Below are 26,034 nucleotides of genomic sequence, written 5' to 3'. Positions count from 1 at the left end.
CTGTGCATATGGTGGTCCTAGTAAAGGTACAAGTTGGCATGACAGTTGTAGTAGTAGTAGTGGTGGTTGTTACAGGAGGCGGCATGGTGTGTCACAATGTCTCTTTTCTTGTGCACATTTAGGGCAAACCAGCCTTTTTCACCAAAATGTCGGGTGTAGGTGACACTGTCTCCTGGGTATAAGTCTCTGTCTGGATGTCCTTCCTAGAGGTGCAATTCTACATCCCTGTGGTTGACAAATATCTCGGCATATAGTCCTGGCTCTTTGATAAAGCCCCATCCTCCTTGGAGTTTGAAGGTTACGACTGTGCCCTGCTTACGCGGGGCCTGGTTAGTGGTGCGGTCCTTGCGGGCCTGAGCTTTGACTGCTAGGTCTCGTTTATCAAAAGCCTTGCATTGGGCCTGATGTTTCTCCTCCTTTTCCTCTCACTTGCGGGCAAGCTGGGCCTGGTAGTCCTCCCAACTCAAAACTTCCAGTCTCTCCTTTCTGTTTGTCTTCCCCGGGGAACCCCATAAAGTCTGATCCGGGATTCACACAGCGGTACACAGTCCGCTCCGCATATACCTCACCCGGCAGGGTGGTGGGCGTAATTGGGGCCTGCATGAACTGCTCCATCCCCGTGGCCCGATCCCAAGATTCGAGACGCTGCAGGTGGTGGGTACCATGAGGAGGTGGCGCTGCTACGGGGCCTATCAGCGAGTCTTCCGTCACCGGGGCAGGGTCAGCGTTCTTACCTGCCGCAGCGGTGTCCTCGAAGTCGGCTGGCTCTGCTGGCGGCGATGTCTGCAGCGGTGCTGGCAACGGCTCAGGAAGCTGTGTCAGTGTGTCCTCTGCAGGCGTTGTCTGGTATGCGGCCTTGGTGTTCACCCGCAGCTGCAGGAGCTGATCGATCAGCTCTTCCACTCCGGCCTGCAGGAAGTCAGCGCCAACGGTGGATGCCTGGTTGCGGTGCCTCTCCAGGTGGCTGGGGGAGTCCTCTGCTCCGACCCCACGCTCCAGGCAACTCGCCATGGCGTCCTCCACGTGGTAAAGGAGGGGAGGTGATAGATTGAGGATTCTAAAGAAATAATTAAATGGAATGGATTTCCACCCTTTGTATGTTATATCCAAGGGGACTCAATCTTGATTACAATCTACAGATTTGTGTATCTTGAATCCTTTGTAGAAGGGACATTTTCTGGGGTGTATTTGAAAATTTCCTTTTTTCTCTCATTTTTCTGTTTTATTAATTTTTTGTATTTGTTTTCAGATGTTGTCACTGACGATGGGAAGCGAGAAGCTGACATGGGAAATTGGAGCCTGAAAATTGGACCTTAATGTTATTTGATATGTTTGTATATTTTCCCATGCCTTTTTTGCTCTCCTGGTGGTCATGTGATAATAAAGACGTAAAGTGTTTAGCAGGACTCACCGTTCCTGTTATTGGGCTACAGACGCTGTGAAAAACAATTCTTATGTTGGGGCTGGAGCCACAGATATATATTTTCACTGACATGGATATGTTTGAAGTGTTTGTGCAATATGAACATATATTATGATGGATAGTGTGGCCCTTTAAAAGGCTTCCTTTGTATGCTGTCAGGTGATTATGTCACCATGGGGATGGCAGAACACTTATTCCTGAGGATGTGCGGGCGCATGGACTGCGGTGCCGGTGAGCGGCCATGTGATTTGATCATGTGGGCGCTTCCTGGCTCCAATGCTCTATTGCGCATCCGCGAGCAGCGCATACACACAGATCGGGTGACGGCTAATGGAGTCCCGGGTTAGAAATGCCACAACAGTGTGAGTAGCTCAGATTGGCCAGTTTGAGCGCCATGAGTTGTGTGAGCAACGATTGGTTAGAGGTGTAAACAAACAATGGGGTGAGTCCTGATTGGCATTTGGTTTCCATAACAATGTGTTCAGATTTATATTTTATTGGTTGTTTGACAGTGTGATTTTTTGCAAAATTTCTTGTTGTATTTTTTTCTTTTTATGTGTCTATGCTAAGACTGTATTCGATTATATAGTGGGAATAAGGAGTTTGGAAAAATAATTGCTTATGATGTGCGTATTTGTATTAAAGCAAAGTGGGCAGTACCTTGTGAGTGATTGGTGTTGCATGTGCCACCACACTATATAAGGCTGCCATTTTGTTTTGTATATGCTTGACAAAGACCTATTATGGTTGAAACGTTGCATGATGGCAGAATAAAGCTCTTTTAATCATTCATCACCTGGATTGGATGCTGTTCCTTTTTTGTACTGGATATTCTACAATCGGCTTTATTCCAGCTAGCACTGGTGGTCATTTGTCAGAGACATAGAGCTCTCTGTTCCCACACAAACCTCAGAATTATAATTGCACAGATCTAAAAGGGTTTTTATAAAAGTGTTCAAAGTGAAGTTCCCCTTTAAGGCCACGTTCAGTATTTTACGTCAGTATTCAAAAACAAAAATCAGGAGTGGGTGAAAATTACAGAAGTGGTGACATGTTTCTATCATACTTTTCCTCTGTCTGTTCCACTCCTGATTTTGGCTTACAAATACTGAGGTATATTACTGACAAAATACTGGCCGTGTGAACATGGCTTAAGTCTCATAAAAATTACAACACTAACATTAGTTCATTTTTTTGGTGAATCTTCACACATATGATTTTGGAGTAAGTTCTGAAATATTTCCCTTGAAGAAGAGTATACAAATGAAAGAGAATAAATGAACAATTAATGAAAATTAACCATAGAACATATTTATTCTACTTACAAAATTAACATTTGCATTTGAAATGTTCAGTGATATTCTTCCATATAAAACTCTAATATGCACAAACACCAGCGTTATTAGTTTCCTCCAATTCCTGAATGGAGATCATTAACTTAAAAATTTCTATGCAATAAGATTTGTTATTGTGGTATCACCAAATGTATGTAATTTATGAGAAAAGAGTGTACTTATTGGGCATCTGGGAGTGAAAACTTTAGAGATGTTAAAACCGCACACCTGTCAACAGATCGTGTGTGGTACTGCACCTCATGCCTTTTTCTTTCAAGACAGTCAAGTTGCAATACCAAAAACAACCCAGACAGCAGTGGTGTTTTTTTTATAAAGCAGCCATGTTTTCTATTCCGGACAATCCCTTTAAATCTGCATATGTCTTTGCCCACATTCTTATTATTGTATTGCATATGCTGTGCTAATGGAAAAAAAGGGCCACAGGATGTACATCAACTCCTTGGAGGAACTCAACGCATTAACCTTTGGTCAAAATTTCATCCTGACCAGCAGCATCAGATAAATTCCATGGTGTATAAATGAAGAAAACCTCCTGATGTTTCCTTACAAAACCATTGGGATGAATTTATAGGTATCTACAGGTACAGCCCTATACTTAGTACAGGGCTCTATAGGTTTAAGCCAGAAAATAACAATGTTTTATTAAACCGCTCGAGAACAGAAGTATGAACTCTCCTGTTATATATAATTAACACAGTCTTATCCAGAACTAGGGTACAAAAAATTAACATATAAAAAAGTTATACATATTGGGGGTGGGAACAATAAGATGAGGGTCGGCATCATATTCCCAGTAGCTGTAGACCAGTGTGTGTGACAGAAAATTTTGACCCTCAATTGCGGGAAGTGATATACATATATTATATATATATAAAAAAAATGACTATATGTACACATATATACATTATTACAGTTCTGCATCTTGCGGTTTAAAAAGTTTGTCACGTATGATTCGAAGGTGCAGGCTCATTTGTTGAGCTCTTGGAAGAGTCTCTTATTCTATCGCTTTTACAGTCTTTGTTGTTCTCATTGCTTTTGCTGCTGACTGTGCGATCTCGTCCTCGATCTCTATCCCGTTCCCCTTTTCTCTCTCGATCTCTTTCTCGTTCACGGTCTCGATCCCTCTCCCGGTCTCTATCACGATCCCTACTTCGAGACCTTTCCCGGTCCCTACTCCTTGATCGATCTCTACGTCTATATGAATCTCTATCACGATCTCTATGCCTGTCTCTGTCTCTATCACGATCTCTCTCACGCTCTCGTTCCCGCTCTCTGTCGCTGTCTCTGTCCCTATCTCGTTCTCGGTCCCTATCTCGTTCTCTGTCTCTCTCTCGCTCCCTGTCTCTTTCTCTTCCTCTGTCACGATCTCGGATTCTGTCTCTATCCCTGGTTCTATCCCATTCTCGCTTTTCTAATTCCTTATCTCCATCTCTGTTTTTTTCCAAGTCTCGATTTGACTCTCTTGTTCTTGGTCTATCATAATCTCGGTTTCTTTCAAAATTTCTCTCCCTGTTCCAGTTTCTACCACGGTCTCTATCCCACTGTACATCAGTTTCCCTTTTTCTCTCATCAAACCCTTGACTTGGTGCATGTTCAGATGGTTCATTAGGTCCCTCAAAGTTTCGAGGTCTTCCCTCTAAACCTTGACTGCGTTGGTCTTTATTTTGTCTGAAGCTGTTAGATCCCCAGTGATCTGGATCTTGCCTATGTTCTGTAAAATCCTTATGGGAATCTGATTCAGGCTTGTCCCAGTTTTCAGATCTGTGCAGAGGCGGTATTGTTGGAAGCTCAAGCAAAGGACGAGGTCTTGTTTGTTGAAGTTCCAAAAATCTAGATGGAGCTGGACCTCGCTCTCCACTGTAAGCGATTGGAGCAGAAACTCGCTGATTTGGATGTAAGGGTGGTGATTTAGTACTGGGATCGTCTAGCAAATGAGGTGAAGTAACTCTTGGGCCAGGATAGTTACCTGAACCCCGTAAGTCATCAAATTTATTTTGATATTGTCCTCTTGGGGGAAAATGAGATGGTGCAGGTGCTCTAAACGATCCCTGAATTTGTGTACTTCTAGCTGTTCTAAGTGGATCATCAAAACTGAATGGTTGTGTTCGTCCTCCAATTAATGGCCCATCAAATCTTGTACCAACATCATATCTAGGTGGTCCATCAAACCTTGGATGTGCATCATCTGGCACACCAAAACGTGAATCTTCAAATTCTAAATGTGGACTCTTTTGTCTGTCAAATCTAGGTGGTGACAGTCCCTTTTGGGTGGAAAAATGATTACCAGGTGCTCTGTCTCTAAAGGGATGAAGTGGTTGATGACGAAAGTGCTCAGACATAACAGACCCAAGTCCTTTTTTCTCAGGGTTTTGTTCAGACTGAAGGCCACCATATCCTTCTAAATCTGTTGGAAATTTGTCTTCAGAAAACATGGAGGATGTCAGTAATCCTGTATTAGCCATTAACAGTGGTCTCTGTTCACCAAACAGTGGTGATCGGTCATGTTGTGGTGGACACAGTACTGAATTATTAACGAGATGTCTACTTTGAGACTCCTCCATAAATGAGGCTGCCTGGCTCTTTTGTTGTGCAAAAATTACTTCTTTTGGAAGTTCAAGATGATTAGGCAGATTTCCTTGAGGAAGAACATGGCTATCAAAATTCTGAGATTCCATGACCCATGCTGGCTCTTGTACTGAAGGAAAACACATTGGGTTAGCAGTAAATGGAGGAGTCTGTAATAATGGTGGAATACCTTCAGGTGTTGGTAATAGTACTTTGCGAGGGGGTTTAGGCATATCTTTTGAAGTTTCAGATGTAAAAGCTGCATCTTGTACATTATTCCAAGGTGCATCATCCTCTTGCTTAATATTTTTTTCAACCTCAAGAATGACATCAGATTGTTCAGAGACATCCAGAGAAACTAAGCCATTTGTCCCTTCTGCACTGGAAAATGGCTTTACTACAGGGATAGACATACTGGCTCTAGGTGAAAGCGGTTCAGTTTGTTTCTCGCTTGAAAACAGTTTGCTCGGAATATCATCAATGTCTACATACATTCCTTTTGTTGCAGCTTGTCGAGGATCCCTGGCCTGTCTAGGATCTCTGCTAGTACTCATAAACTGTTCTGAAGCTGCACTCATGGTAGCATTAATTGTACTCGACTCTCGCTGGAAGAATTCATTCTTAATTACAGAAGATTTTGGAGGAGGTGACATTAACGCATCAGAGACAGAGAAATGAGCCATAGACACGCCTACAGCTGCTCTTTGCTGCCTTAGAGCTTCTTCCTGTTCCTCCAGTTGCCTTTTTTGCTCTTCTATCTGCTTGTTCAGTTCGTCTAACATTTTTTGTTGTTCCAAGAGAGTGGATGAATCAGAAGCATTGCTCAGCAACTCTGCTCCTACTTCCACAGGTGGCTTGATTTTACTTGCAGCAGTCATTCTATTAGGCAAATCATCGATGGGAACTTTAGCTTCTTCCAAAATGGTTTCATCCTCTGGATCATAGGCTTCTTCATCATATAAATTTTCACAAGGCTGTTCTGGTTCATAGGGAGTTTCATTATCATCGTCAACTTCTGAAGTATCAAATGCTTTTTCTGGATCATACTCTTCTTCTGGATCATAGGGTCTATCGTTATCCTCCTCTTCTAAAGCTTTTTCTTTTGTCAATTGACCAAACTGCTGCACAATGGGGTCTACAAACCCTTTGTCAGCTACAGGCTCTACAGAAGTGCTGGTTCTAACAGCAGTTACTGCAATAGTGCTTGAGGTTTCAGCCTTATCGGATCCTTTTCTAAAGAGAGTCTTCAAAATGTGCTCTAGTGGCGTTGAAGTCTTTGATGTTGATGGAGATTGTTCAGCTGTTGGTGGTGGAGAGTTACGGGCAGTGTTGGATGCAGAGATAGCATCAGCTCTTGAAGGTGGCAGAGTAACAGCAGGAGGAGCTACTTTGGCAACAGATTCTGTAATAGGAGGTGGGGATCCTGGCGGTGTGGTGCTTTGAATTATATCACTTGAGTATGACTGAAATTTCTGGGGTTTCTTTTCTACTTGAGATAGGACTGGTATTTTTGTAAAATTTAAGATATCCATCTCTTCCTGGCTTGGAGCTTTGATTCGCTTTTCTTCTACTTTATCTGGTTCACTTGGAACTGGGCGCTTGTTTCTCTGACAAATGACCAATCCCAGGATCAAGTTTGGACGTGTTGATTCAAGGCCTATAATAACAAGATAAGAGATAACATAAAAAAGGTGCATTTTTATGTGGTCCCTATTGCATTATGCTAATAATTTTGTTCTCTTAGGCATGTGCACATTTTATCCCAGGCTATGAAGAATGTACAGAATTGCCAGACAGGCTCTACGGGTTAACTGCATGTGAATATAGGAAGTATGGGGTAATTACAATTCTGCGTGGTCATTGGCGGAGGAGCTGTACAAGAGTATATGTAATTAGTTTACTGTTCATCAGGTCTTCTCCAGGCACTCAGCTTTACTTATAACAGGACACAGGAAAAAGGAGCCAGATACTAAATTGTTCTGAAATGTGGAATTCCCTAATGTCTTTATTATTTGGATTTTGACTACAGAAGTTAGTGAAATTAGTTTTGAGATGGCAGATTTGTTGAAGAATCTTCTGCAATAGAAAATATGTTGTTTATGACTAGCAAGTGGATTTAAAAAAAAAAAAAAAGTCCCATTCAGATGAATGGATCAGTTGCTGAAATTTTTGCAACTAATCTGCCAAGTGTGAATATTTCCTTACTAAAGAACTGTACCATTCAATAGTTAAAAGTCTCAGCAGCATGCAAAGTGAATGTAGTGATCAAGCCACATAGGGCTATGCGTGGTCTAATTAAGGAGCTCACATTGACTGATCTAACCGAGACTTTTTGGGGCCTGGAATGAGTTTGCAGCACTTGCATAATAAAAGATCTTCCCTTGTAGCCACCGATGTTAAAGTTGTGAAGAATATCTGAAATATGCAGCTTTTGTGATTTGCTTATAATCTGGCAATTGTGTGGCGAGATTTTTTTCCTTTAATATTTCTTATTTTTCTGTTGGGTTTTCAGTGGTTCTGGAGTCTACGATTGTAGTTTTTCCATTTGAGGTTCTACAGGCTGATTTTGGACAGATGAATCGAGTACGAGTTCTTCCAAAGCGGCACCAGTGAAGAGGAGGCTCAAACGTCGAATGTTGCACAGAGGCCAGGATCAATGTCTTAGCTGTTCTTATACGCGAAACTAGTCAACATTTATAAGCCTGTGTCCACAAGTGGATGTAAATTTCTGAAGTTAACCAGACAATGACCACTTTTTGCAAAAATAATTTATTACAATTTCTTTTGAAAAAAGGAAACAATGGACATGAAACTGACATTCCAGGTCATATGAGCATAACAGATTCAATACTTACCTCAATCTTTGTCTAAAAGATGAGAATAAAGGTTTTTTCTTTTTTTTTTTTTCTTTCAAGCACACGCTTCTTACCTGGTCCCTCAAAGGGCAAGAGTTTTGATGGAATTGGGTCCTTTGCACTTAATGGGATGAGATAAAGGTCCTTAATGTGTCTGTTGTTGTTGGCGACTACTCCAAAACGACCACGGCTGCTAAAATATGAGTAAAGGGAGATGTATGCCACCTCTTCCTCTTCTGTGGCAGGGTGAAAACGGATCAAAGACAATTCCTAGAAACCAAGAACACAACAGTAATGCTAAATAAATGCCTACGGTTTCTTCAGTCAGACATCAGCCAGTCAGCATAGATATCAAGGCATTTAGATTTTCCGGAATAGATGGTCACCATGCCTACCTTTGACAAAGAGGACTTCAGTTTGCCTACGTAATCCCATACAGTTTTTGGAGATATTCTACCACCTATATGGATGGTATCTGGCAAGTCCTACAATAGACACAGACATGAGAGCATTAGATACCAAATATTTGAACCCTATGGTTTACTAAAATATCTATTTATACGGACAAAAGACTGAATACAAACCTCGTTCAAATACTCAATAGAGCCAGAGACGGGGAATGCCTTGGTAACAAACTTGGCCACAGACTGCATGTTTATGAATCCTTTCCATATCGGACTCATTTGAGAGAGGAAAAGGGATGTATCTCCATCTTGATTTGACCGGACATTTGAAGAGCTGTAAAGATGTAACCATGAAAAGGTCAGCAAGTTGCAGCCATACACATAGAAATGATATCCTACCCGATGATTAAAGGCTAATGAGATTGGCCCACCAAGGGGGTTCATGGCAATTAAGAGCTCTCTGAATCAGTTCATGTCATGTAAAGCTTTGCCCGCTTCCAACAGATGTGCAGCTCCTGTCCAAACTAAGTAATCATCAAAATCACTAAGTCTTATGTCTCCTAATCTTCTATAAATGCAACGTGTATATTAATACTCCCATCACATCTAGTTTAGGCAAAACCTAAGCATAACAGGCTTGTTTCCTGGAATGGAGAAAAAGCATCACACCCATCTATAGACCGATGAAATAGTGTAAGAAGATTCAGATCCTCTTCATATTGTGGGCAATACCACACAAACATAGGCGAAGACTATAATCCCTGCATACGGCAATATACAGAGGACTTGCTCACGCCTTGCTTCATTTTCTCATAGGGTGGACGGTATATAGTGCAGTGGTCTTCTTATGGGAATGATGTGCAAGGAAAGGCATGGAATTTGATATCGTCTGACAATGTGTTCTCTTTAGGAAAGGTTTCTCTGCTTGCCTTTGATGGGTTCAAGTCTAAATTTGGTAGGAAATGTATGGATCTTTTTTGGTTGGCAATATTTGAAACCCCCCCCAATTCCCATGGGCCAAATATACAGCCTTTTGTAAGACTTGATCCAGAGATACCTTATGATCACACTGACATGCGCCACCATAACGTGAATCACCGGAACTTGCCTCATAGCTAGGAGCTCACATCTTGTGACCATAACGTGCAGTGGATGTCCGATTTCATATTAAAGTAACTGGCAAATTCAAAATGTATTGGCTATGTTCACATGTTGCGTTTTGTTTATGCAAGTCTTCAGCTACATTTCACAGTACCAACAAAGGCAATGAGATTTCAGAAATCTCAGGCACACACCTTGTTTTTTCCCCTGAATGTTTTGTCATAAGAGCTTGGTTTTTGCAAAATGCAGCATGTCACTTGTTTCAGTATTTTTTACCTATTGAAAGCAAAGGGTAGTGCAAAGAACGCAGGTATCAGGTTTTGCTGCATTTTTGGTGCCAAAACTTGATGAAGTTGAATCAGATTTTTTTTTTGTGCACTGAACTTTATCAGCATGCAAAGAGACAAATGCAACCTGATAGGACTGCAGTAACAAAAAAAAAAACGCAGCAAAACTTGCTTTTTGCAAGCAGCTTAAGCTTCGCATTAAAAAAACAAACAGCACAGCAAAAATGCAACGTGAACATAGCCTTGGGCGGTCTGCAGTCACTGTGGATCTGCTGGCCAGAATTTGGGTCCGGAAGTAGTTCCACAGGAGGAGCTGCCAGATATAGGACTGATTGAAAAGCTGAAGAAAGCGGTGATATCTTTGGCTGCATTCAGCATAGTTGTTTTGGGATGAGAAATATACTACACGCACACAAAAAAACCTAAATCAGTAGAGCAGGAAAAGGTCAGTAGAGCAGGAAACAGGAGAAGACTTCTGGGCACAGCAGACATGGTTCTGGATGTGTCACTTACATAGAGGGATGTATAGATTAATGTGTCACACTATGTAAACCTAATGTAAAATGTTATATCTTAACCACTGCTCTACATACTATATGTAATACTTCATTGTTGTCCAGGCTAACTAGGGGTATGCTAGAAGGGTCAGCAACATGCATTGTATGTTGCATAGGAAGTTCTGGACTACGCACTTGACATTTGGTGATGATGACGACGATAAATATCGGATGGCGGATGTTGTTGGCTTCATCAGTATCGACTTTGGTGCGGTGACGACGGTAGGTGGAAGTGCCGGCGGCTCCTCATCTCGAATGGGTTTAGAGTTCTCCTTTGGGCCAGTAGACACAGCAGAAGGTGGCGGCCTACTGATTGCTCTTCTGGGATCTCTACCAGATACAGTGACTGTGGTGACAGGGTTGGAGGGAGGTTGTGGAGAAGGTAAGATTGGCTCAGGGTGTGTAGGGGAAGGAATAGGGACAAACAATTTCTCTGCACCCATTTCCGGGGCAGTCTCTTCTTCTTCAGTAGTATCCATGGACTTTTCAGGTTCTTCCTCAGGGGGTGGAGGTGGCTCATCTACAATCTCTGGTGCAGGTTTTGTTTCAATCTTCTTTGACACAGATGAATTAGTCTTTGGGCGCTTATGGGGAGGCTCGTCATCAGCAGGCATTTGACCTACACAAAGAGAGAAGGGGTAAGTATACTCAAAGCCCCACAAAAAGAGCTACTGCAGCATATAATCTTACAAGACTAGCTTTGCATAATCTTCAAAGGCAAATATTTGTTCCTCTTCTAGTGGGCCGGAAATTAAATAAAACTACATGGCTCCTCACCTGTACATATTTTACAGTTAAGATCAAAAAGATGAGCACGGTGCTGGCTTGTTGTGTCATTTAACATGCTGGTAAACACGTCGGGCACAGCCAAGCTCTTTTCTGGAGGCCGAGCAGATTCTTGCTGTTCCTAAAGCAGAAAATACATGTCACAATGGATCAATCAATTCTCAAAACAAACAGTATCCAAATAAAAAGGATGAAATGGAACAATATAATTTAAACAAGACAACCCATCAAAAAGCAGAGCAGCTCTGGCTACTATAGCTCACTGCCATATAAACCCAGACAGGTGTTATGAATAGAAACTTATGCCAACCATATGCCCAAGTAACACATGTGATAAGTGATTGTTTTGCTAGGATGACCTCATCTATTCCATTTTTATCCATTACCCACCCCTTCAGTATCGGACATTGGAGGAGATTCTTCCATATCGACTGTGTTCCTGGGAGAGGATTTATTTCCCCCTCGAGACTTGATCTTCAGGATAGCACTCTAAATGGAATGAGGGAAAAACAAAAGACAATTAGACAACATGTCATAAGCTTTCCTCTATATCGGAGACTAGTAGGTTGTCGGCACATCCATCACAGTGAAGATGCATTTCAAGATGCATTCTCTGGAGAGGATCCTCAATACTCAGAATCAGGTGGGCTCTACCTATTGATGAGATACTAAACAGTAATATAAAATAAAAAAACGCACCGCCTTAGGTCCAGCTTCTTTCCAAGAAGAAAGCTTCTTTGACATGAGGTCTTCAGGCTTTAGCCGCACCAATTTGGGCAATGGGATTTGTTCATGCAGGACTCTGTGAAACAGTCCCTAAAAAGAGAAGATGATCGCAATATATTACATTTGAGATGTAAAGTTAGCACAAAACACACCTTAGGAGTCATACATATTTCCATGCTTTTTTGGAGCATACTCAAGCACAAAATAATAGTATTAAAGGGGTATAATGTTTTACCTGATTTTTTGGATCTTTTAGGTTAAACATGAGGTGTCGGTACTTGCTCTTGTAGCGGTTATCTGTATCCTTAAAGAGGTTAAACATTTCTTTTTCAATGTTAACGGCAATCCTGGTAACTTCGCTCTCTGTCATCACCAAGTCATCGCTGTCATTCATCCTGTGTTGAGGAAAGAAATATAAAGTTTATATTTCTTGTATGGTTAGGATGTTAATGGGGTTTTCTGGTGAAAACAAGTTATGACCTATCCACTGAATAGGTAATACCTTATTGATGGGTGGGTGTCTGACCTGCAACAATTGGATAGGATAGTGCACATGCTCGACCGCCGCTCAATTAATTTTTTTAGGAGGCTACAGAGTGCGGCCTTTTACTTTTTCAGACTGCCACATAAAGAATGAATGGAACAGCTTTCAGGGATTTTGTAAAGTAGATTTAAAAAAAAAAAAAAAGCCTCCTGTTGAGAATAAAAATTCCCCATTCCTGCACATAGGCGATAACTTGTTTTTACTGGACTACCCCTTTAAGTATTGTAAGACAGGGCTGCTAACACATTTTGGTTATTGCAAGGCCAGATTCACACATCTGTGTTTCGCAGTCTGTACCAGCTGCAGGTCTCTTGGCTCTACCTAAAACAATCTCAGCATACAAGAAGCGGTCCACTTCAGGTCAGGAGGCCCGCATCTGGTTTGTACTGAGACCAAGAAACCCAAATAGGTCAATCCACCCTAAAAAGTAGTGTTAGATTATCATTAAGTAGCAGCAAATATTACCCAATATTCTCTAATTATTGTAATGCATTCATTTACAGCAAGTAGTAATAACTGTAGAACAGGTCACCTATATCAGATCACTGGGTGCTAGATGCTCCACCATTAGCTATTTGCAGTATCTGGATGTAAATCATGTAGAGCTGGACCACCACGGACCTGTACATAGTGTATGGATCGTGCTGAGGTGCTCTGGCTACTATTCAAGTAAAAGAGAGCTGAGCTGCAATACTGCTCAATGTACAAGACGGTGGTGTTCTGCCTCCATATACTGTTTATATCCAGACTCCTCAGGATCTACTGATCAAGTAGTGGTGCAGTGTGTCAGACCTCCATGAAATGATAAGGTCGACTCATAAGCCTGAAAACCCCTTTAATGAAGCCAAAAAGGATGTAGAAAAGGAAAAAAAAAAAAAACAGGTCTACAGATGTAGTATTCTGCATCTGATATTCCCCTAGAAAATTAGAGGGAAATTGTCATATCCATGAATGAAAATGTGTTCTATACATCTATGTAAAGTTGTCTCTGCAGGTCATTCCTGGATTCCTGCAAGCCTTAATCAGCTGAATAATAACCAGGCAAGAGCTACTCCGCAACCTAAAGGATATGTATTTAGTGATTGTCAATAGGGGATGTGTGGTGACAAGTAATCAATAGTTATCTGAATACATATCACTAGTCACACAACACATTAACCTTAGCCTAATGTACAAGTGTAGGTTCACCTATAACTACTGACACTGGATGGGGCCAATGGTATTTGTCAAGCCAGGAACAAAAAATTCTACTGAATTCAAGTCCGGTACTTGTACGGATCTATGACCGTAACTAACCTTTCATGGAAAACTTATTATCTGCGCACATAGAGGTTCTCTCCACAGAACTGTAATTTTTAAGTCTAGTTAACACCATCCTTAGCGCTCAAATTTTGGCCAAAGGTGTTCTGTTCGATAGCCCTTATACTGCCTGTACAGCTGGATATCAGACATTATTCCATTTCTAACACTAGTAAAGACACCAAAAGCTTCTTCCCACACCTTTTCAGGAGAATCTCCTTCAGCGACCTCCGAATGTTCTGCCGTATCTGAACATTAGGAACCTGTTGTGAGGAGCTGGATGTTGGCTTGGTGGACACATTTGATGCTGGTGCAGAGTTTGTGTTTGAGGAAATTGAGGTGGAAGCTGCGTAAGAGGGAAAAGTAGATGGCTTTTTGGGCAAGGGGTTGGACGTGGTCTTCACTGGAGCTCCTGAAGACGATGATGGTTGAGTTTTCTTGGGGATTGGGGGTAATTTACTAATAGAAGAACTAGGACCAGGCTTGGGTTTGATAGATTTTAGGTCCTTGCTGCTGCTTGTCGTAACTGGCGTCGGTAATGGTTTGATAGGAACCAAAGGCGTCTGTAATGGTTTGATAGGAACCAAAGGTGTCGGTAATGGTTTGATAGGAACCAAAGGTGTCGGTAATGGTTTGACAGGAACCAAAGGTGATAAGATCTTCTTGATCATTGGAATTCTTGGTAGAGCAGAGATTGACTTCATCCCCGGGGATGTTGGGGAAGGAGGTGGCTTTTTAATAGGAGGGGTTGGAGTCTCCAATTTCTTTTCTGGTTCTTCAACTTTCTCTGCAGCTGAAAGTGAAAAGAAAATTAATGTTAACAATAGAATCAGGACTAAGAAATGAAGACCAATTGGGTTGATGTGGCATAAGGGTTGCTATTAATAAGAGTGAATGTGGCGTTTTATGTGACGTATATGTAATAGCAAAAAAAAAGACAAAGGTCTGCAGACAACATACATGGTGCACTGCGGTTCAGTACACTATACAACTGTAATCATGGGTCAAAGAACATATTTCATGAGAACACTGATAATTACTGCACTAAAATATAAAAGTTACACACCAGTACTAGTTGCACACTGTATTCACCCATTCATATTCTCAGTTTAATTTATTTCATCGCATCTCAGTTTCATCTACATATATATTTCCCCCTTCACTATAGATATTTTGGTCACATGATCTCCATTCTGACAACCAGTCCAGTACATGCACCAATGTGTAGACAAGAAGTCAGTCTGACTTCCTGTGATCTACAGGATGACATTATCAAATCCCTTGTGGCAGCTCTAACTCCTCCCCACCTGGCTCCCACTACGCTCCATGTTCCCCTGTATGTCTCCTTTACAACTAAAGATATGGGGTAAAGTGTTGAAACTAAGGCTATGTGCACACGTTGCAGATTAGGCTTAGGAATTTCAGGTGCGGATTCTGCCTCTCCTGGCAGAAAACGCACCTGCGGATTTGTCGCGTTTTTTGTGCGGTTCCGCAGCGTTTTTTTGTGTTTTTGCTGCGGCTTTCTTGCGGATTTGCTGCGTTTTTTACTCCTGCGGTTTTCTATAATGGAATGGGTACAAAAAAGCTGCAGATTCACAAAAAATAAGTGACATGCTACTTTTTTTGTTTAAACTGCAGCGTTTCCACAAAGTATGCACAGCATTTTTTTTCTCATTGATTTACATTGTACTGTAAATCAATTGCGAATCTGCGTTTCTGCACTGCAAAAAATGCTGCGGATCCGCAACATGTGCACATACCCTAAAAGAAAAACCTTGCTGTCCATAGCAACCAATCATAGAGCAGGTCTTTTTTTTTTAATTATCTTGAACTAGTAAAATGAAAGCTGTGCTGTGATTGGTTGCTATGGGATACAAACGCAGTTTTTTCTTAAGACAGTTAAATAAATCTGATATAATTTCTACTTTAAAAGCAGTGATATAGTGAGACTCTGCTGTATCCACATCACACAGGATACATACTCTGCCGTCTATACATCACATAGGTTACACAAGACTGCTGTATATACACTATATAGGAGATAAACTGCTGTATATGCAGATATCATACGATACACAGACTGCAGTATATACATCACATAGGAGAGAGTGATGTATATGTCCATCTCCTGGGATACAGAGACTGCTGTATACATACATCATATAGGCCATATCCAATCTGCATGTATACTTCATGGGGCAGAAGTTTTGTGTCCCATATCCATCATTAACCATTATATAGCAGAAAGAGCAGCGTGACAAGACTGTGGCATCATAGAAAATAGAGTCCGCATTAGGGGAACCATATACAAGAGGAAGGAAAATAAGTCAGGATGGCATAAAAACCAGACCAACTAAAATAGCTATACACAAAAGCAATACATTATTTAATAGCAGCCTATGCTGCACTATTATAAGCAAAAGAAAACTTACTGGACTGCATTTTAATACTTCAACTTGCAATTCCGCAACCACTTCACTCAGCAGTGCTGCCCCACTCCACAACCTACTTCATTACTGATTAGAAACTTGTCTCCTTACACCAAAATGCACCTCACTACTACTATTACTACATGCATCTTTTCTCTAACCCATTTTTTCCATCATTAGCCAGACCCTTCTGCTAAACATGCAACCATCACACCCACACAGAAAATGACTGGCTACTGGGACTATTCTAAACAGGGTCATTTTTTATTTTGGCACCTTTTGTGATTGGATCCATTTACCCATTAAAAAGCACATCCATATACGTGATTGCAGGGTTGTTTGTTGCTTGTGTGCAGGAAGCTTAGCAGCCACATTCCCTCCACTAATGGGAATTACAGATATGTGATATTGTCAGCATCTGGACCTGAGCTCTCATCGCTGCTGTTAACAGTTTAAATGGTGTTGTCAATCTGATCGCAGCTGCTGATGCTTGCCTTTGCCAACCAATGGCATCCCAGATAATCTTAATATAGCACCAACATATTCCGCAGCACTTTATACAGTTGGCACACCATCATTGCTCTCCCCGATGGGGCTCACAATTTAAATTCCCTATCAGTATGTTTGGAGTGGGGGAGGAAACCACAGACTCCGGAGGAAACCCACGCAAACACGGGGAGAACATACAAACTCCTTGTAGATGTTGTCTTTGGTGGGGGTATTTGAACCCAGGACCCCAGCACTGCAAGGCTGCAGTACTAACCACTGAGCCACGATGCTGCCCATATGTGCTCGATGGGAAATAAGTCAGGAGACACTGGCAGCCATGGTAGTACATTAGGGCCACACAAGCTGCTCACAGTAGCACGATTAACACATTCACATTTTTTTGTGGCAATACCCACATGGTCTTCAAGACCATCTCCAGCGATCATTGCATTCAAGATGAAAGTGGGACTCGTCACTGAAGAAAATAGACCTACATTACAGGTTCCACTGTTTAGCTCCACACCATCATAGCCTGTAAGAGTGGTAGGCGAGGTCAAAGGAGCACATGTAGCTGGATGTCTGTCCGGTAGCGCAATGTCGTGCTGCAAGCACAGTCTTAGCACTTTACTGCAAGTGAAATTAGACGTCACATGCCAAGTCTAACGCAGCAAAGAATGGATCATTACTTACTAGTGATGAGCGAGCATTCTCGTTGCTCGGGTGATCTTCGAGTATTTGTTAGTGCTCGGAGATATAGTTTTCTTTGCCGCAGCTGCATGATTTATGGCTGCTAGACAGGCTGAATATTTGTGAGGAATGCCTGTGTGTTAGGGAATCCCCACATGTATTCAGGCTGTCCAGCAGCCGTAAATCATGCAGCGGAGGAGAGGAAAACAATCTCCGAGCACTAATAAATACTTGGGAGATCACCAGAGTATGCTCTGGGAGACCTGAGCAACAATGCTACTCTATTCGCTCATCACTACTACTTACCACTCTTCGAATCTCACATTACATGGGAAATGCCATGAAGAAACAATCATGACCGAACATTACACTGCTGCTGCTCCTGGGTTTATGGTGTGAGATGACAAAGTACAGTAGTCAAAACCCTCAAGACTTTTGAAGTACCTTACCAGCTCGACGTTACGTTCATGATTGAGTAAGTAGTACCGCTATTTCTCCAAATTATCCCAGTAGCTGGTTTCAACACAATGCCAGGCTGCATATTGCGCTTTATACAGTGAGCCGCCTGTGTGGCCTGGTCGCCTGTCGAGCATTGGGGTGTCATTGGTCAGCAATTGCAAAGGAAACTCAGCCGTGGAGCTTTGTGATTTGCCGAAGTGCATTCTGAGTGGCAGATTTTTTCCTCAGACAACCATTAATACCCTCATTGATAGCAGCCAGTGTGTGTAAGTGCGGGGATTTCCGTATGTGGCGTTCATTCTTAAGAAATACTTTTTTAAATTTTGTTTTCATGTTTTTCATCATTTGTAGATCGGTAACATGTCTATTCATTCTTTGATTTCCATAATTCCATGATTTTTCCTTCTTGGGATTACAATTTTAATGTTGAAGAGTGAAGTATAAGCAATCGAACAAATACAAACGCTTTATGAAAAGTAAAAAATGTTAAATCAATCTATTTTACTCCATTAAAAAAAGAAATTAAAAAATAAAAATATTTGGTACTCGAAAAAGGGCACTTAAAGAAAAAGAAACAGCAGTTTTGATATCGCAGTCACAACTGTCCTGTAGATACACACTACTAGGTCATCTGTACAATAGAATGAACAGTAAAGACAAAGCACAAAAAACAAAAAAATGGCGGAATTATATTTTCAGCTTTTCATCTCATATAGCTTTTTTTCACTTGTTTTTAAGTACATTATATGGTAAAATGGTGTTTCAAAATTACAACTCATCTTGGGAAAAAAAAAGTTTTCATACAGCTAAAACTATAGAAAAATTATACAAGTTATGGCCTTTATAGAAACAGGAACACATGGGCTACTTGCACAGTGAACAAGTCTGTAGGAAAATGTTCACACACCACCAAGACAAAAAAGAGCATAGTAGAACCAAAAACACTCCGTTCCAAAAAAAAATCACAGTAATTCGCAAGTGCTAGTAAAAAGATGTAAAAAACTGGGTATTTGGTTGATACATTTTTTGCAAATAATGTATACTAAGCTGCTCCACCAAACGTCAAGGTATACCCATATCAGAACAGTCCTAACTGATGTATGCAATGTATTTAAAAGCCTAATCATCTGTATATTACCTGTGTGAACAGGGTTCAGAGAGGAAAAGTCCATGTGGACATGCTGAGTGGAACAGCTTTTGTGCAGATAGCCCAATAGGAGTGGTGAGTAACTCCCTAGTGAGTGTTTTTGGTTCTACTATGCTCTTTTGTGTGTCTTCAAGTTATGGCCTTTGGAGGAAAAGTAGATTGTGATATTAAGTAGAATTGTCAAAAGATTTTTAAAAGTAGATTTAAAACAAAAACATGATTTAAATAGCTAATTTTCTGATCAATTCCTTTCAAGAAGCCACTTTATATTCAGTTTTCCTACATCAGCCATTTCACTACTGATGTTGACTAACATACCGATGAAAAACCTTAAATTGCGCTCCAACTCCCATTCAACTCATTTTTTAACCAGCTATGATCAAATCTGACCACTCTTCCAAAAAGTAATGATTTGGTACCCACCAATACCTTTATTACTTCATACTCCACCTTAGAAAACGGTCTTCTCTGATAGTTGACCACTTCATGTTACAAATTAAATTTTTGGTTAAAAATTTAGGAAATCTATAACACTAGAAGATTAATGTCTTAACTTGCCCTCTCTGTGGGTGTCCCTCAAGACGCTTATCTGGCAACAGATAATTGAATCCCACGGGTTTCAGAACCACATTGTGGCCCATTATAGTTTGCCTGTAACCCAAATGTTACCATTTTTCTAGAATTTCAGCATGTCATTTTATCCTCCCTTTCTTGCTTTCAAAACTCAAGTTAGAAAGAAAACTGAATTAATCGTCTTTTTCCATATACATAACTCGACACCCCCAACAGTGCTATCCATCACAGTTGATGGCATCACATCTTTCCCATTCTCAAGTCTGCTGCCTAACCTTTTTCATTCTCATCAATCTTTCAAACCACACTTCCAAGACTTTCCCACCTACTGCAACTCAAACATTTCTCTGATCGCTTCTATCTCACATCAAAATATACTTTAACAGTCATTATTTCAAACCCTGACTTTCATTTTACAACTTCCTTTTCAGTGGCCTCCACCGACACTTTCACCCCCCTGCATTTCACCCTTAACTCTGCTGCCACCTTTCACCCCTACTAAGAATCCCTTCAAAATCATATATTGCAACCCACATATGCATTAAAATGAAAACCACAGATTGCATCAGTAAACATCTGGTGATATCTCAGAAAGCATCAAGAGCATACAGTTTGATGGTGAGGGATTGATCAGATAGATTTCATTTAAAAAATTACATATGTGGCCTATCATTCCATAGCACAGTTGGTTGAAAGCTCTTGAATATGACAGTGGTCATGGGAGATTTCAACTATCCAGACATTTGTTGGGAATCTCTCTCAGGCAAAACGAACAGGTCAAACTCTTGCTGACAACTTTATCAAAAGGTAGGGGAGAAAACAAGGGGGTCTGCTACCTTGGATCTAATCCTTATAAACAGGGATGAAATGGTTGAGGAGGTAAGAGTGGCTGGGACCCTAGGATGTAGCGACCATGCTATTTTAGAATTTTGTATACCGTAATTAGAGGAGAAAGACCTGTGAAGACTCAAGACGTCAAGGTTAGATTTTAGAAAGGCAGATTTTAAGGGACTCAAAGAATTGGAGGGATCCAATGGCTGGATATCCCTAAAGACAAAAATGTCCAGGAAGGATGGGAAATCTTGAAAAATGAGATTCTCAAAGTACAATTCCGAAAAGAGGGAATAGGAAGCATTTAAGGAAACCATCATGGATGAACACATGCTAAGAAGGAAGAGAGAAATGTTCATTAACCCCTTACCGACATTGGGCGCAACAGTACGCCAATGTCAGTAGCCCCTGCTTTGATGTGGGCTCCGGCGGTGAGCCCACATCTTTTCAGGACGTCAGCTGTTTTGAACAGCTGACATGTGCCCGCAATAGCTGTTGGTGGAACCGCGATCCACCCAGGGCTATTAACTAGTTAACTGCCACTGTCAAACTTTGACAGCGGCATTTAAATCGCGCTTCCGGCCATAGGACTGGAAATATGCGCACCGGTCACCAGTCACGTGATCTGGGGTCAACAGTTCGTCAGCATGTCAACCAGAGGTCTTCTTGAAACCTCTATTGTTGTCAGTGCCGGACTGCTATGAGCGCCAAACAGTGGTCAGCGCTCATAGTAACTCAGCAATTCTACTACATAGAGGCGATCTGATCATCGCCTCTATGTAGCAGATCCGATCAAGTTGCACCAGCTTCTAGTCTCCTATGGAGACTTTTGAAGCATGGGAAAAGTTAAACAGCGTAGCAAGAAAAAAAGTCAAAAACGCCAAAATTTTTTTTTTTGTCACGACATTGCATTAGAATGCAAAAACGGGCAATCAAAAGATTGTATCTGCAACCAAAATGGTATCATTAAAAACGTCAGCTGGTGCGCAAAAGATAAGCCCTCACCGAACCTGAGTTCACGAAAAATGGAGACACTACGGATATCGGAAAATTGCGCAATTTTTTCACCACTTCGATAAAAAGGAACCTAGACATGTTGGGTGTCAATGAACTCGTACTGACCTGGAGAATCATAATGGCAGGTCAGTTTTAACATTTAGTGAACCTAGCAAAAAAGCCAAGTAAAAAACAAGAGTGGGATTGCACTTTTTTGGGCGGAAATTTCACCGGACTTGGAATTTTTTTCCCCGTTTTCTATTACACGACATGGTAAAACCAATGGTGTTGTTAAGTACAACTAGTCCCGCAAAAAATTAGCCCTCACATGGCCATATTGACAGAAAAATAAAAGTTATGCCTCTGGGAAGGAGGAGAGCGAAAAATGAAAACGCAAAACCGAAAAAAGCCCCTGGGGTGAAGAGGTTAAATGGAATGAAGGAAGCAGATCTAAAGAAGAATATAATGCTGTCTGCAGAGTGCAAAGCAGATTAGCAAAAGCGGACAATGAATTAAAGTTTGCAAGCGAGGTCAAAAGAAATAAAAAGGATTTGGGGGATACATCAAAAGTAAAAGAAAAGTCAAGAGATGGTATAGGATTTTTACAGGATGAAAATGCTGAAATGGCAAGAAAGGATGCTGAGAAGGCCAAACTTTTAAATTCCTATTTTGCATCGGTTTTCTCTCAAAAAGAAATGTAACATCAACTGATCTTCACTGTCCTGTTAAAGGAATACAAGAATCAAGGTTATGTATAAAAACAAAGATTGTGAGCAAACACTTAGGGTACTGTCACACAGTGGCATTTTGATCGCTACGACGGCACGATCCGTGACGCTCCAGCATCGTAACAATATCGCTCCAGCGTCGTAGACTGCTGCCACACTTTGCAATGTACGACGCTGGAGCGATAATTTCATGACGTTTGTGCGATGTAGAAGCCGTTGGTTACTATGCGCACATCGTATACAATATCGTGCACACCTTTGTTACACCATGCGATCATGCCGCCACAGCGGGACACTAGACGACGAAAGAAAGTTTCAAACGATCTGCTACGACGTACGATTCTCAGCGGGGTCCCTGATCGCAGGAGCGTGTCAGACACAACGAGATCGCTGGAACGTCACGGATATATCGCTGGAACGTCACAAATCGTGCCGTCGTAGCGATCAAAATGCCACTGTGTGACGGTACCCTTAGCTAACATAAATCAAGTCTCTTTGTCCAGTTAATTACACCCCAGAGTACTGAAGGAGATAGCAGAAGAAATTTTTAAACCACTCTCCATAATCTTTGAAAATTCTTGGAGAACAGAAGTCACAAGACTGGAGAAGAGCAAATGTTGTTCCTATCTTCAAAAAGGGAAAGGTGGACCCAGAAAACTATAGGCCGTGAGTCTGACTTCTATACCAGGAAAGATCTCGTAACAAATTATTAAACATGTAAGTACCTGGATAAGAATTAAGTGATTAACCAGAGTCAGCATGGGTTTGTAATAAGTCATGTCAGACTAACTTAATTTCCCTCTATAACAAAATCACTGACTGGGTGGATCAGGGAAATGCTGTAGATCTAGTATATCATGACTTCCGGAAAGCAGTTTGACAAAATATCTCACACAATCCTGATTGATAAGTTTGCATTGGCAGCATGGCTGAGCCATTGGCTTGAAGTGTGTATTCTTACACTGTGTTCCAAATTATTATGCAAATTGGATTTAAGTGTCAGAGATTTAATTGTTTTTCAAATAGACTCATGGATGGTATTGTGTCTCAGGGCTCAATGGATCACTGAAATCAATCTTAAACATGTGATAATTAGTTTTCCAGGTGATTCTAATTAAAGGAAAACTACTTAAAAATTATGTTCCACATTAAGCAGGCCGCAGGTTTCAAGTAATATGGGAACTAAAAAGGATCTCTCTGCTGCTGAAAAGCATTAAATAGTGCAATGCCTTGGACAAGGTATGAAAACATTAGATATTCCACAAAAACTTAAGAGTGGTCATCATACTGTGAAGAGATTTGTGACTGAAACAGAGCACAGAGTTCATGCAGATAAAGGCATGAGGAAGGTTTCTACCAAATTCATGGGATTAATAGAGCAGCTGCCCAAATACCATTAAAAGCAGCAAAGTTATTTGAAGCTGCTGGGGCCTTTGGAGTCCCTCGAACATCAAGGTGTAGTTCCTTCAAAGGCTTGCTGTGGTGCATAAACCTAATATTCAGTCACCCTTAAACAGTGTTCACAAGCAGAAATGGTTAAAGTGGGCCCAGACATACATGAACACTAATATCCAAATAGTCTTGTTTACTGATGAGTGTCAAGCAACCCTGGATGGTCCAGAAGGATGGAGTAGTGGATGGTGGATTGCCACCATGTCCCAACAAGGCTGCGATGTCAGCAAGGTGGAGGAGTCACATTTTGGGCCAGAATTACAGGGAAACAGCTGGTAGGACGTTTTAAGGTTCCTGAAGGTGTGAAAATGACCTCTGCAAAGTATTTAGAGTTTCTGACTGACAACTTTCTTCCATGTTCTAAAAAGCAGAAACGTGCCTTCAGGAGCAAAATCATCTTCATGCATGACAATGCACCATCTCATGCTGCAAAGAAAACCTCTGAGTCATTGGCTGCTATGGGCATAAAAGGAGATAAACTCATGGTGTGGCCACCATCTTCATCTGACCTCAACCGTACAGAGAACCTTTGGAGTATCATCAAGCAAAAGATCTACGAGGGTGGGAGGCCATTCACATCAAAACAGCAGCTCTGGGAGGCGATTCTGACTTCATACAAAGAAATACAAGCAGGAAGTCTCCAAAAACCCACAAGTTCGATGGATGCAATTGTGAAGGTGATATCAAAGAAGGGGTCCTATGTTAACATGTTACTTGGCCTCTTAAGAGGTTTTGGAGTTACATAGCTTTTTTGTTCAGTGAATGTGACCTGCTAATGCTGCAAATTCCACAAATGAGCATTTTAAGTTCTTTAAAACATCAAATGTATAGAAATTCTACTGTGCCTAATAATTTGGAACAGTGCATTTTGAGTTATTTATTTTGGAGATTATACTGTTATCATTGGGAGGTTTCTTCAATAAAATTCGATGTATAATCTAACGGGTGATGACTTAATAGACTGACTGTCATTCGCACCGACCATTTAGGAAAATCTGAGAAAAATATCATTTGCATAATTTGGAACACAGTGTAGATGCTACTTGCCTCTGCAGCATGGTAGGAGCAAAGGGACACAAGCTTGCCAATTTTAAATAGCTCCAGAGAGTTTGCATAGAAAACAGCTTGCAAGCGAGCCTTGCCTAAGAAACAGGCAATCTCTCAGGTGGCCAGTAACTTGGCAATCAGCTGTAAACAATTGTGATGTAACATTACAGTGTTACATCAACTACTGCGCAAAAAGCACAATTTGCATAACTGCCAAAGAGGCTGTCTACTCTACTAGTTTTCACTTTGTCTCATAGAAAGTATTGGAAACATTAAAATAGTTTTCTACTGTAAAATATATACTGATCAGACATGACTCAATCCGCTGAAGAGTATCAATTTTTAGTGTTGAAAACAAGCAAGCTGAAGTGTAGATGCGTGTGACTGACATTTGTTTTAAGTTAAAATAACTAAAAAAAAACAGGGTCTTGTGGGGAGTCTTCGGTATGCAAGTGGTCCGAGAAAGGAAACCCAATGGTCCTGCAAACCAGATCATGGATGCTCATCAATTTATAAGGGGACCAAAAGATAATCTGAGAGCTAAACTAAAGCAGTTTCTGATAAGATGCACCAAACTCTGTGGCTATTTTATAGAATAAGGAAGGCAGATTTAATGCTATGGCTTATTGGTAGATATTCACAAAGCCTGCCAAAAAAAATTAATTTGAAGGTTGAGGTTAAATATCCCATGAAGCCAATAGCGGCCACATTATATCCAAACTTGCTGTGAACTGTCAAGCATTTAATTCATAACGGAATGGTAGTTATCCTAGTCGGTGGGTTGTTGGCCAATATACCATTCTTTGATACACAGTTGTGTAACAATGAAGACTTGCAATCGCCCTGCATTTACAGTATATAGCCATTTGGTGGAGGCCTTTCCTTCATATCAATTATTCAAATTCCATGATTTTTCCATTTTAATTCTTGAGACATTCATATAATATGGTTGCTCTCTTGAAATTCATACCAATAGAATTAAGAGAACGGCTATCTCTAAAAGGAACAATGTCCATGTTCGTTAATGGGATAAAAACAATCAAGCCATACCAACTAATAAGTGTTGGGGGGAGGGGATCAGTGAGGATCTGACCACTGGGGCCCCTAGTCATCAAGATCTTGGCTCCACAAACCCAAAAATGGGCCTGTGTAGCCCTGCCTTGAATGGAGGCATGCATGACAGATGTTCCATTCTTTGTCTATGGAACTGCTGGAGGCCTGTACCCTAGTCCTTTAAACAATTAAAGGTTTAGCATGCGTTCTTTCACTCCATGTAGGATGGGCTGCAGAGCCC

At 41.1% G+C, this 26,034-nt stretch overlaps 1 protein-coding gene across 3 annotated transcripts in view; it reads right to left on the bottom strand.

Moving 5' to 3' along the window:
• Positions 1–2,712: 2,712 nt before the first annotated feature.
• Positions 2,713–26,034, bottom strand: part of DIDO1 (death inducer-obliterator 1) — an 82,437-nt gene continuing 59,115 nt past the window's right edge. For all 3 annotated transcript variants that reach the window (XM_069751148.1, XM_069751150.1, XM_069751149.1), the window contains 10 exons: positions 14,104–14,695; positions 12,295–12,454; positions 12,033–12,149; positions 11,724–11,822; positions 11,325–11,454; positions 10,683–11,166; positions 8,783–8,936; positions 8,594–8,683; positions 8,273–8,468; positions 2,713–7,000 (listed from right to left, as the gene is read on the bottom strand). In XM_069751148.1, the coding sequence (XP_069607249.1) occupies positions 3,720–7,000; positions 8,273–8,468; positions 8,594–8,683; positions 8,783–8,936; positions 10,683–11,166; positions 11,325–11,454; positions 11,724–11,822; positions 12,033–12,149; positions 12,295–12,454; positions 14,104–14,695 (5,303 nt within the window). In that variant the 3' untranslated portion in view covers positions 2,713–3,719. The remainder of the gene's footprint in view (positions 7,001–8,272; positions 8,469–8,593; positions 8,684–8,782; positions 8,937–10,682; positions 11,167–11,324; positions 11,455–11,723; positions 11,823–12,032; positions 12,150–12,294; positions 12,455–14,103; positions 14,696–26,034) is intronic.

Source organism: Ranitomeya imitator, chromosome 2, assembly GCF_032444005.1.
Source record: "Ranitomeya imitator isolate aRanImi1 chromosome 2, aRanImi1.pri, whole genome shotgun sequence".
In the NCBI taxonomy this organism is placed as follows: domain Eukaryota; kingdom Metazoa; phylum Chordata; class Amphibia; order Anura; family Dendrobatidae; genus Ranitomeya; species Ranitomeya imitator.
This window is presented reverse-complemented; position numbering and strand designations above follow the sequence as displayed.